Consider the following 12,322-nt stretch of genomic DNA (forward strand, 5'->3'; position numbering starts at 1 on the left):
TCCCTGGACATCAACCCTCACAGTGGGGACATGGAATGTCACCTCGCTGGGGGGGAAGGAGCCGGAGCTTGTGCGTGAGGTTGAGAGATACCGGCTAGAGATAGTCGGGCTCACCTCCACACATAGCTTGGGCTCTGGAACCCAGCTCCTTGAAAGGGGCTGGACCCTCCACTACTCTGGAGTTGCCCAGGGTGAGAGGCGGCGGGCTGGTGTGGGCTTGTTTATAGCCCCCCAGCTCAGCCGCCATGTGTTGGAGTTCACCCCGGTGAACAAGAGGGTCGCTTCCCTGCGCCTTCGGGTCGGGAAAAGGTCTCTCACTGTTGTTTGTGCCTACGGGCCGAACAGCAGTGCGGAGTACCCGGCCTTCTTGGAGTCCCTGGGAGGAGTACTGGATAGTGCTCCAACTGGGGACTCCATTGTTCTACTGGCGGACTTCAACGCTCACGTGGGCAATGACAGTGATACCTGGAGAGGCGTGATTGGGAGGAACGGCCTCCCCGATCTGAACCCAAGCGGTGTTTTGTTGTTGGACTTCTGTGCTAGTCACAGTTTGTCCATAACGAACACCATGTTCAGGCATAAGGGTGTCCATCAGTGCACGTGGCACCAGGACACCCTAGGCCGGAGGTCAATGATCGACTTTGTTGTTGTTTCATCTGACCTTCGGCCGCATGTCTTGGACACTCGGGTGAAGAGAGGGGCTGAGCTGTCAACTGATCACCACCTGGTGGTGAGTTGGATGCGCTGGCGGAGGAGGAGGCTGGACAGACCGGGCAGACCCAAACGGATTGTGAGGGTCTGTTGGGAACGTCTGGCCGAGCCCTCTGTCAGGGACATCTTCAACTCCCACCTCCGGGAGAGCTTCTCTCGGATCCCGGGGGAGGCGGGGGACATCGAGTCCGAGTGGACCATGTTCTCTGCCTCCATTGTCGACGCGGCGGCTCGAAGCTGTGGTCGCAAGGTCTCCGTGCCTGTCGTGGCGGCAATCCTAGAACCCGGTGGTGGACACCGGAAGTACAGGATGCCGTCAGACTGAAGAAGGTTCCTTCTAGTCCTACCGGGCTATGTTGGCCGGTGGGACTCCTGACGCAGTAGATAGGTACCGGCAGGCCAAGCGAGCCGCGGCTCGGGCGGTCCTGGAGGCAAAAACCCGGGTCTGGGAGGAGTTCGGGGAGGCCATGGAGGAAGACTTTCGGTCGGCCTCGAGGAAATTCTGGAGGACCGTTCGGCGCCTCAGAAGGGGGAAGCAGTACTCTGCCGGCACCATTTACGGTGTGGGTGGGGAGCTGTTGACCTCGACTGGGGACATCATCGGACGGTGGAAGGAATACTTCGAGGATCTCCTCAACCCGACTGACATGCCTTCCACTGAGGAAGCAGAGAGTGGGGACTCGGGGACATGCTCATCCATCACCCACGCCGAGGTCACTGAGGTAGTTCGTAAGCTCCTCAGTGGCAGGGCACCGGGGGTGGATGAGATTCGCCCGGAGTACCTCAAGTCTCTGGATGTCGTAGGGCTGTCTTGGTTGACACGCCTCTGCGGCATCGCATGGAAGAAGGGGACAGTACCGTTGGAGTGGCAAACCGGGGTGATGGTCCCTCTGTTTAAAAAGGCGGACCGGAGAGTGTTCCAACTATAGGGGGATCACACTTCTCAGCCTCCCCGGGAAAGTCTACTCCAGGGTACTGGAGAGGAGATTACGGCCGATAGTTGAACCTCGGATTCAGGAGGAACAATGGAACACTGGACCAGCTCTATACCCTCCGCAGGGTGCTCGAGGGTTCATGGGAATTTGCCCAACCAGTCTACATGTGTTTTGTGGATCTGGAGAAGGCATTTGACCGTGTCCCTCGTGCCATTCTGTGGGGGGTGCTAAGTGAGTATGGAATCCGGGGCCCTCTATTAAGGGCTGTCCGGTCTCTGTATGATCGGAGCAGGAGTCTGGTTCTCATTGCCGGCAGTAAGTCAGACTTGTTCCCGGTGCATGTTGGACTCCGGCAGGGCTGCCCTTTGTCACCGGTCCTGTTCACAATTTTTATGGACAGGATTTCTAGGCGCAGCCAGGGGCCGGAGGGGATCCGGTTTGGGAACCACAGGATTTCGTCTCTGCTTTTTGCGGATGACGTTATCCTGTTGGCTTCATCGGACCGGGACCTTCAGCATGTGCTGGGGCGGTTTGCGGCCGAGTGCGACGCGGCAGGGATGAGAATCAGCACCTCCAAAACCGAGGCCATGGTTCTCCACCGGGAAAGGGTGACGTGCCTTCTCCGGGTGGGTGGAGAAGTCCTGCCTCAGGTGGAGGAGTTCAAGTATCTCGGGCAGACGGAGACGGTGCAGCGTCCGCAGTTATGCGGTCGATGTACCGGACCGTCGTGGTGAAGAAGGAGCTGAGTCGAAAGGCGAAGCTCTCGATTTACCGGTCAATCTATGCACCTACCCTCACCTATGGTCATGAACTTTGGGTAGTGACCGAAAGGACAAGATCGCGGATAAAAGCGGCCGAGATGAGTTTTCTCCGCAGGGTGGCTGGACGCTCCCTTAGAGATGAGTTTCCTCCGCAGGGTGGCTGGACGCTCCCTTAGAGATAGGGTGAGGAGTTCGGTCACCCGGGAAGAGCTCGGAGTCGAGCCGCTACTCCTTCACATTGAGAGGAGTCAGCTGAGGTGGCTTGGGCATCTGTACCGGATGCCTCTTGGACGCCTCCCTAGGGAGGAGTTCCAGGCATGTCCCTCCTCCCTAGGGAGGTGTTCCAAGCATGTCCCACCGGGAGGAGACACCGGGAGGAGACCCCGGGGAAGACCCAGGACACTAGGAGACTATGTCTCTCGGCTGGCCTGGGAACGCCTCGGACTCCCCTCGGAAGAGCTGGAGGAAGAGCTGGAGGAAGAGCTGGAGGAAGAGCTGGAGGAAGAGATGGAGGAAGAGCTGGAGGAAGAGCTGGAGGAAGAGCTGGAGGAAGAGCTGGAGGAAGAGATGGAGGAAGAGCTGGAGGAAGAGCTGGAGGAAGTGTCTGGGGTGAAGGAAGTCTGGGCATCTCTGCTGAGGCTGCTGCCCCCGCGACCCGGGAACGGATAAGCGGCGGACGATGGATGGATGGCATTTCATTCAGTAAACTGAACTTAAAACTAATACGTATTATACAGTCATATGTAGTATTTCCTTCAGACTTATTTAAAAAGTGTTGATTGTATTAATTTGCATCAAGCCAGACTAACTTAATTGAATCTTCTTTACATAAATGTTAGAACTTAAGTTCAAGTTACTCAGTTTCATTCCTTTAAATTAAATGATCACATTCTAGTGGTCACAACTTCTAGCTCCTCAATTCATTTTAGGAAACCGATTTGCCTTAAACCATTTTAGTTGTCATAACTTAAATAACTCAACTTTAAGTTGCTTTAACACAATACAAACACAGACATCTTATACCAGCTTCAAATATTTATTGAATTCATTTTTGAGTTATCTTAACTGATGGCAATGAGTGATCACAACTTTTTCCAAAGTTTAAGTTATTTCAACTTATTTCTGTTATTAAGATGTACTGTTAGGTTTTACAGTGTGGCTTGTGTTTGATACCAAGTTAAAAAATGAGAGTGAGAGAAGCTTCAAGTGGTGACGCTTTTTAATTTTATTTTAGTTTGTCTCTGCGCTGCTGAAAAGTCAGCTGGAGCCGTGAGCAGCTATGAAGAGACAGATCTCCTGGTAGATCTGGTCGTTCCTTATCTCCGTCTAGATCCCTTTTTAATTCTCTCCTCAGCACCAGGTTTATGAACATCTGACCCTCAGAGTTGGATCAGAAACAGACTTTTGTGCTGCCATTGCCTGTTGAATAAAATGAACAAGAAGCCGCGAGTCTGAGTCCAACCCCCCGACCAATCGGTGGCCTGTAGTGTGATGATGTCAGATACAGCCGACTCAGCCGCTTAGAACCTCAGCAGAGTAGTTACAGAAAAGTATCTACTCGGCACGTTAGATCCTGGTGGAAAAGAACCAAACTGAGGAGAGGAGAGTCGGGCTGAGTAGGTTCTAGTGGAAAAGCTCCATAAAGCCCTGGGGCCTCATTTATAAAGCTTGCTTGCGCACAAAACAGGGCTGAAAGATGCGCAAGCCACCTTCTACGCAAAGGTTGGGATTTAAAAAGAAAAAACGAACCGAAAAATCTGCGTATCCCTACGCCAACCCTGACCCTCCCGTAGGAACTTACTTAAGATATGGGGAACTGGCGACGCAGGCGGTGAGGTGGTGAAATGAAGCCAGATTCATGTCATACTCTTAATAATGTCATCACATATCAGACTTATAATACTGTATAATAGCGCTGATCATGTCCCTCTGTGTTTGAAGCTCAGCGCCAGTCAGGACTCCGGTGCTGCAGCCGCGGTGCAGGACACGCCGGGAACCTCCTCGTCACCCACCACTTCCAACCGTAGAGTGACTGAGGACAGAACAAATGAGGGGCTCCGTAGAGCGTTTAGGGGCTCTACGAAGCCCCTAAAGGGACACAGATTTTTTTTATAAATATAATGATTTTTACGCGCGTGTGAAACCTTTACGTGCGGGCGTAAGCCTAAATTATGGTTCCACGTTAAAACGACGCAGAGCCTACGCCGTAGTGTACACGGCGACACGCACCTACGCCGTAGGCTCTGCGTTGGTGTAACGCAGAACCATAAATCAGCCCTGAGCAGCACTGAGGGGAGACGGGAGGGGAGGAGGGGCTGCCGGGCCATTCTTGCATCGCCTTCGCAGAGTGACTTGATGATTTGCAATTACAGGCTGAGCCTACCGTTAGTTTTTAAACTGTAAAAAGTGGGGGGGACGAAAACATGATTTTGAAAAGTGGGGGGGACATGTCCCCCCTGTCCCCAGGCACTCACGGTGTTTAGCGCAGCAACGCCGTGCTGCCACTCACTCGCTTTATTTTATACTATTTATATACTTTTTCTTCTTTTACTGTGACCACCAAATAATGTGGTTTTCCTGTCCTCCGCCTCATCCTCAACATCTCGTTCTCAATCTCTGTGAAATTTAGTGGCACGGTTGCTCGACACGTCTCATTCATCCTGACGCCCAAACAGGCTGCAGGAAGCCGCTGCACATTCTCAGCAGGCTCATTCATATGCAAATACTACTTTGCATTGCCCATATATGGTATGAAGTGGGCGTGTAGAGGGCGGGATATGAGGCGAATTCAGCTGCGCTACCTTCCAGCTGGACTGTGATTTATAAAGCGGACATTGCGTGCAAGTGTGCGTGCACACGGTTTTATAAATCCAGATTTTTTTTGCGCCCGCCATTTCGGCTTTTGGCTTTACGTGCACTTTTAGTATGAATCCTGCGCACTCTTTTATAAATGAGGCCCCTGCTCTTGTCTGCAGAGGTGAGAGGTGGCAGACGGGTCTTCAGACGGAACATGTTGTAAAACAGCTCGTTTAAACTTAAAGCAGTGCAAAAACTAATGGTCTGTAAACGGCCCCCCCATTAACCCTTGTACTGTCTTTGGGTCAAAATTACCTAATTCTCCTGTTCCTTATTTTCTCCTGCTCTCTCCTTCCTTCTCCCTTCCTCTTTTCTCCCTTCCTCCCTTCTTTCCTTCCTTCCTTCTTTCCTCCCTTCCTTTCTTATTTCCTCCCTTCTTTCCTTCCTTCCTTCTTTCCTCCCTTCCTTCCTTCTTTCTTCCCTTCTTTCCTCCCTTCTTTCCTTCCTTCCTTCTTTCCTCCCTTCCTTCCTTCCTTCTTTCCTCCCTTCCTTCCTTCCTTCCTTCCTTCTTTTCTCCCTTCCTTCCTTTCTTCTTTTCTCTCCTCCCTTCTTCCATTCCTCCTTCCTTGACCCGAAGACAGCACAAGGGTTAAGGACTACTTCCTGGGATCCAACATTGCACACATAAAACAATAAAATACAATCCTTACAATTAAAACTAGGGATGTCCCGATACCATTTTTTTCACACCGAGTACGAGTATTTTAATTTGTGTACTCGCCGATATCGAGTACCGATCCGATACTTCTACCACAAAAATAACTAGGCTAAAAATGCAATGAAAAATGCAATGAATTGGAAGATAGGTTTGATTTGCAACAGAAATTCAATTTTAAACAAAACTCAGCCGGCCGGTCTTTCCTCCGCGTCTCATCGCAGGAACATCAACTGAGCATGTGCGGTGCTTCACCTGAAGCCGTCCGTGTGAAACAACATAAACTATCAAATAGAATTTAAAAAACAGGCTAAATGAAATGAAGTTACACACTCTTCTACAGTAGGTAGCGGTATGCTCCTTAAAGTGGGTGGTGATCCGCCAATAAAACAGAGAAGAAGAAGAAGAACATAAACAATCCCATTGTTACAGTCCGGTTATATAGAGTGGTGCCCGTGGGTGAGACTGGCAGTGCCGTTTCAGGCAAGATAGCGACAATTAATGCAGCGGGACGTCAGCAGGGTGAACATATTTCAAAATAAGGGACGACGACAGAAGCTAGACAGACTGTGGGCTGTTGTCGCGGCTAACGCGGCTAATGCGGCTAACACGGCTAGCCGGAATGTAACAATGGGATTGTTTATGTTGTAGGCTACTGTGAGTTACGTGGAGCGTTTAATAAAGTTCCCTGTGAGTAAGGGTAATACTCAACCGTCCAGTTTGTATAATTAAGGAAGAACAAACTGAAACATGGAACAGCTGGCTGAGCGCTCAACCTCCCCCTAGCGGCGCTAACCAGTAACTACAACAACAATGTGGTGCGTGGTATCCGAGAATTTTTGCCAGTACGAGTATATGAGAGCAGTATCGGTATCGGGGCATCCCTAATTAAAACATAACTAAATCGAAACAAAAATGGTATAAGATGTTATGGAATTCAACCCTTAAATTGTTGAAACCAGCCAGAACCAAACAACAAAAAATATTCATTTTTACGCACTCAGAATAAACCAAGAATTTCAGAATAAACCAACTAACTAAAACTGACTTCCTTACTGCTTTTTCTTAATTTATTTTTGAATCTATCTTTATTGTTTATCATGGTTAAATGTGGTGGAATCTTATTCCAATATGTTGCTATATTGGAATTGAAATATCCTAAAGGACTTTTCTAGCCCCTCCCCTTGAGTGGCCGCCGGCGCTCTCATTGGACCGGTGTTTCCTGTCAGCCAGCCAGGCGCCTCGTTACTGTCTTGTAACTGCAGGCTAATTGGCCTATTCAGACTTGTACAGTACATTTATTTTATAAGTGAATTTTAAAAGATGACATTTTTATCTCCTTGTGACTGAGTGGTTGAGCAGCTGTTAAGATTAATGAACATCCATTCTAACAACACCTGAAAAACCACCTTGTGAAAGCGTGAATAGGTTTTTGGGATATTTTGGAGTTGTTTTTTTTTAATTGGAGCTGTTTTCCTTTTCCATATCTGAGTTTTGCACAAATCAAATGGAAACGCGACAAAAGACCAAACGCTGGGGGCACGGTAGCGCAGCTGGTAGTGCAGCCGTCTCACAGCAAGAAGGTCCTGGGTTCGATTCCCGCCGGGGAGGCTGTGGGCGCTGAAGTGCGTGTTAGTTCCCCCATGACTTCAGTGCTCACACCCAGGATGGGGTTGGCGAAAGGATCTTTCTGTGTGGAGTTTGCATGTTCTCCCCGTGTTCCCCTGGGTAGCTAATGTGAGCTACCCTCACAAAAACATGCACACAGTCCTGGGCTATACATGCCCCCTCTGGCCAACCGGGGCGCCAGATGGGGTGGGGAGGATCTGGCCGGAATAACGTGATCCTTCCACGCGCTACGTCCGGTAGCATCCTCACCCTGTCTGGTGAAAAGAAGCGGTCCGTCGCTCCTCAGGTTAAGGAGGAGACCTGAGCTCAGTGCAGGGCCCTCCCTGGGTTGGCAGAGGAGAGCAATGCCCAGGACTGTTACTTAGGTATGAGCACTGGGTGATGAAATGGGTAAAAAATCGGGGATAAAAAAATATTAAAAAAAAAAAAAAGACCAAACGCTTTTACGCAGTAACTCCGTTACTGATGAAAAAGTAATCAAGTGGATTTGATTGGCAGCACTTGTGTCACGTCTGGGGTAAGGTGTGGACCCAAACGCAGGAGAGCAGGAGGCAGGAGGCAGGAGTTCAACGAAAAAAGGGTTTATTTAACAAAAAAAAATAAAATAAAAGCACTGCAGAGCAGGATACAAAACAAGAACATGAACGTGGCTACAAAAACCTGACGAGGAAAACATGGAGGTAAAAACAGTACGGACCGACAGGGAACAAGGGAATGACAAGACCAGATATACTCATGGGATAACGAGACACGACGAGACACAGGTGCACTGCAGACAATCAGGGCAGATGGGACACAGGCGGGGCAAAACAGAAACTGAAAAGCTGGGGGGAATGTCAAACCCTGACAACCTGGAGGCTGCATCCCATCAACTCCTGTGGAAACAGTGAGCGTTAACTTCATTTTATTCTTTATTTTGGGGGTTTGGTTTTGTCTGATGCCACTTGGGGGTGGATTCATGGACCGGAGCGTCCTGCTCTTAGAGTTCAGAGGACGAGTCGACAGGGACGACGGATCTTTCTAAACTCATTTACTGCTGACTCAGTCGTGCACCTTCCACGATGACGGGTACACGGCGGGAAAACTGGCGTTTTTTTTTTTAGCCTTTGAAAGTCAGGAAAGCAGATTATGGGACCTTTTTTTTTTTTTTTTTTTTTTTTTTGTCTGCATATATATTAATGGTTAATACCATGATGGTAAAAACCTAAGGCATATATATATATATATATATATATATATATATATATATATATATATATATATATATATATACAGGACTGTCTCCGAAAATTTGAATATTGTGATTTTCCTTTTGCCTTTTATTATTTTAATATTGCTAATCATGGTTTACAGCTTAAGGAAAACTCAAATATCCTATCTCAAAAAATTACAATATTCTGGGAATCTTAATCTTAAACTGTAAACCATAATCAGCAATATTAAAATAATAAAAGGCTTGCAATATTTCAGTTGATTTGTAATGAATCCAGAATGTATAACATTTTTGTTTTTTTAATTGCATTACAGAAAATCACAATATTCAAATTTTCTGAGACAGTCCTGTATGTGTGTATATGTATATATATATATATATATATGTATGTATGTATGTATGTATGTATGTATGTATGTATGTATGTATGTATGTATGTATGTATGTATGTATGTATGTATGTATGTATGTATGTATGTATGTATGTATGTATGTATGTATGTATATATATATATATATAAATATATATATATATAACACATGCAGAGACACAAACAGCAACCATTTCAGGTCCCTGAGACTGAATCAAAGCTAGGCTACAGCGATTCTCTGTCCCCCAAAACTGCGGAGTCCGAGATTATGGGACCTTTAAGGTTTTCAAGGATGCCTGTTGCGTTGATCAACAGTCAAACCTTTAGGGATTAACTCCTTCATGTCTTCCACTATATTAAAGATCAATTTGTTGTATGTATTTCCTAAGGGAAAATCTCAGCTCTTTTCCCTCACTGTTCCTCGGTAACCTGCTCGGATGAAGCTGGATGCTTGAAACGGCCCAATGTCTGGGTCTGGTGACGACTCCAACGCTCAGAGCAGCTTCCAGGTTTCTGCTGCCTCAGAAAAGCCTTCGGCTCGCACTTTTCAAAGGTCACTGAGGGGTTATGCCAAAAATCTGAAGCCGATATGCCAGTTTTACTGAATGAGCTCATTTCAGGGTGTGAAAATGGGTTGAAAAGAGCTTTATACGGAAAAAAACCTTAGAAGTTTGACCCTCTTTACCCCGTCTGTGTGACAGCATAAACCTCACACCCGTAAAAGACCTTTCCGGTCATATTTTTCGGTTTGTATTTTCAGCCACTGAGAACATCCTGGTACCGGTAACTCCCTGACCCGGTGTGGTCCAATCAGAAACCCGATGTGTCTGTGTGTAAGAACAGAAGAGCATGTCCCTCTTACCTGCTGAGCAGAGACGAGCAGGAGAGAGTAGCACAGCAGCGACAGCATCTCTTGGGTCTGGAGATCGGTGTGGGCTCCAGCTCCGGCTCACAGGGGGATGAGGATCCCGGAGCTTCAGGGAGGTTCGACTGGGAGAGGCAGAGTGGAATGGGGTGGGGTAGGGTGGGAGACCGGAGAGCTGACCCGCCGGAGACGGGGACAAAGCACCCCTCTGTCTCCTCTGCAAACACACCGGGCCGGCCTCGCCGATGCAGAGGGGAAATATTTGTCTTCATAACTGCTGGGTGGCTCCGAGGCCTTCAGGTCCTGCCCACTTGTTTATTCTTGGTCTTTGGACCGTACTCACATTTATCTCGGTGCAGCTAGAAGTTAAATCTGTAATCCGTGTTTCCACCACACACAACCCAGTTGCACTTCTTACAAGAAACATCTATTTGTTGATCCTGCAGCAGTTCTTCTAGAAACACCACCTCCACCTCCACCTTCATGGTTAAATCAGGACGATCCTGCAGGAGTTCTTCTAGAAACACCCCCTCCCACCTCGATCTTCATCGTTAAATGGTACATAGATGAGAAATGTTCATTCAGAACTCCACTCCCCCAGTTAATGAGTTTGTGGATAAATTCAGTTGTAGGATTACTAGTATTATTGGTACCATTTCTCCCACCAAGGTGAAGTATTACTGGTACCATTGCCCCCACCAAGGTGAAGTATTATTGGTACCGTTGCTACCACCAAGGTGAAGTATTATTGGTACTATTGCTACCACCAAGGTGAAGTATTATTGGTACCATTGCCCCCACCAAGGTGAAGTATTATTGGTACCATTGCTATCACCAAGGTGAAGTGTTATTGGTACCATTGCTCCCACGTAGATTAAGTATTATTGGTACCATTGCTCCCACGTAGATGAAGTATTATTGGTACCATTACTCCCACGTAGATGAAGTATTATTGGTACCATTGCTACCACCAAGGTGAAGTATTATTGGTACCATTGCTCCCACGTAGATTAAATATTATTGGTACCATTGCTCCCACGTAGATGAAGTATTATTGGTACCATTGCTCCCACGTAGATGAAGTATTATTGATACCATTTCTCCCACCAAGGTGAAGTATTATTGGTACCATTGCCCCCACCAAGGTAAAGTATTATTGGTACCATTTCTCCCACCAAGGTGAAGTATTATTGGTACCATTGCCCCCACCAAGGTAAAGTATTATTGGTACCATTACCCTCACCAAGGTGAAGTATTATTGGTACCGTTGCTACCACCAAGGTGAAGTATTATTGGTACCATTGCTACCACCAAGGTGAAGTATTATTGGTACCATTGCCCCCACCAAGGTGAAGTATTATTGGTACCATTGCTACCACCAAGGTGAAGTTTTATTGGTACCATTGCTCCCACGTAGATTAAGTATTATTGGTACCATTGCTCCCACGTAGATGAAGTATTATTGGTACCATTACTCCCACGTAGATGAAGTATTATTGGTACCATTGCTCCCACCAAGGTGAAGTATTATTGGTACCATTGCTCCCACGTAGATTAAGTATTATTGGTACCATTGCTCCCACGTAGATGAAGTATTATTGGTACCATTACTCCCACGTAGATGAAGTATTATTGGTACCATTGCTCCCACGTAGATGAAGTATTATTGATACCATTTCTCCCACCAAGGTGAAGTATTATTGGTACCATTTCTCCCACGTATTATTGGTACCATTGCCCCCACCAAGGTAAAGTATTATTGGTACCATTACCCTCACCAAGGTGAAGTATTATTGGTACCATTGCTACCACCAAGGTGAAGTATTATTGGTACCATTTCCCCCACCAAGGTGAAGTATTATTGGTACCATTGCTCCCACCATGGTGAAGTATTATTGGTACCATTGCTCCCACCATGGTGAAGTATTATTGGTACCATTGCCCCCATGTAGATGAAGTATTATTGGTACCATTGCTCCCACCATGGTGAAGTATTATTGGTACCATTGCTACCACCAAGGTGAAGTATTATTAGTACCATTGTCCCCACCAAGGTGAAGTATTATTGGTACCATTGTCCCCACCAAGGTGAAGTATTATTGGTACCATTGTCCCCACCAAGGTGAAGTATTATTGGTACCATTGCCCCCACCAAAGTGAAGTATTATTGGTACCATTGCTCCCACCATGGTGAAGTATTATTGGTACCATTGCTACCACCAAGGTGAAGTATTATTGGTACCATTGCCCCCACCAAAGTGAAGTATTATTGGACCCATTGCCCCCACCAAAGTGAAGTATTATTGGTACCATTGCCCCCACCATG

The 12,322-nt window shown here is 47.2% G+C and overlaps 1 protein-coding gene across 2 annotated transcripts in view; it reads right to left on the reverse strand.

Annotated features, from left to right (window-relative positions):
- Nucleotides 1-10,127, reverse strand: part of ccn6 (cellular communication network factor 6) — a 61,132-nt gene extending 51,005 nt beyond the window's left edge. For both annotated transcript variants that reach the window (XM_061706918.1, XM_061706917.1), the window contains exon 1: nucleotides 9,994-10,127. In XM_061706918.1, the coding sequence (XP_061562902.1) occupies nucleotides 9,994-10,041 (48 nt within the window). In that variant the 5' untranslated portion in view covers nucleotides 10,042-10,127. The remainder of the gene's footprint in view (nucleotides 1-9,993) is intronic.
- Between the last annotated feature and the right edge of the window lie 2,195 nt (nucleotides 10,128-12,322).

This window comes from Cololabis saira, chromosome 18, assembly GCF_033807715.1.
Source record: "Cololabis saira isolate AMF1-May2022 chromosome 18, fColSai1.1, whole genome shotgun sequence".
NCBI lineage: Eukaryota > Metazoa > Chordata > Actinopteri > Beloniformes > Belonidae > Cololabis > Cololabis saira.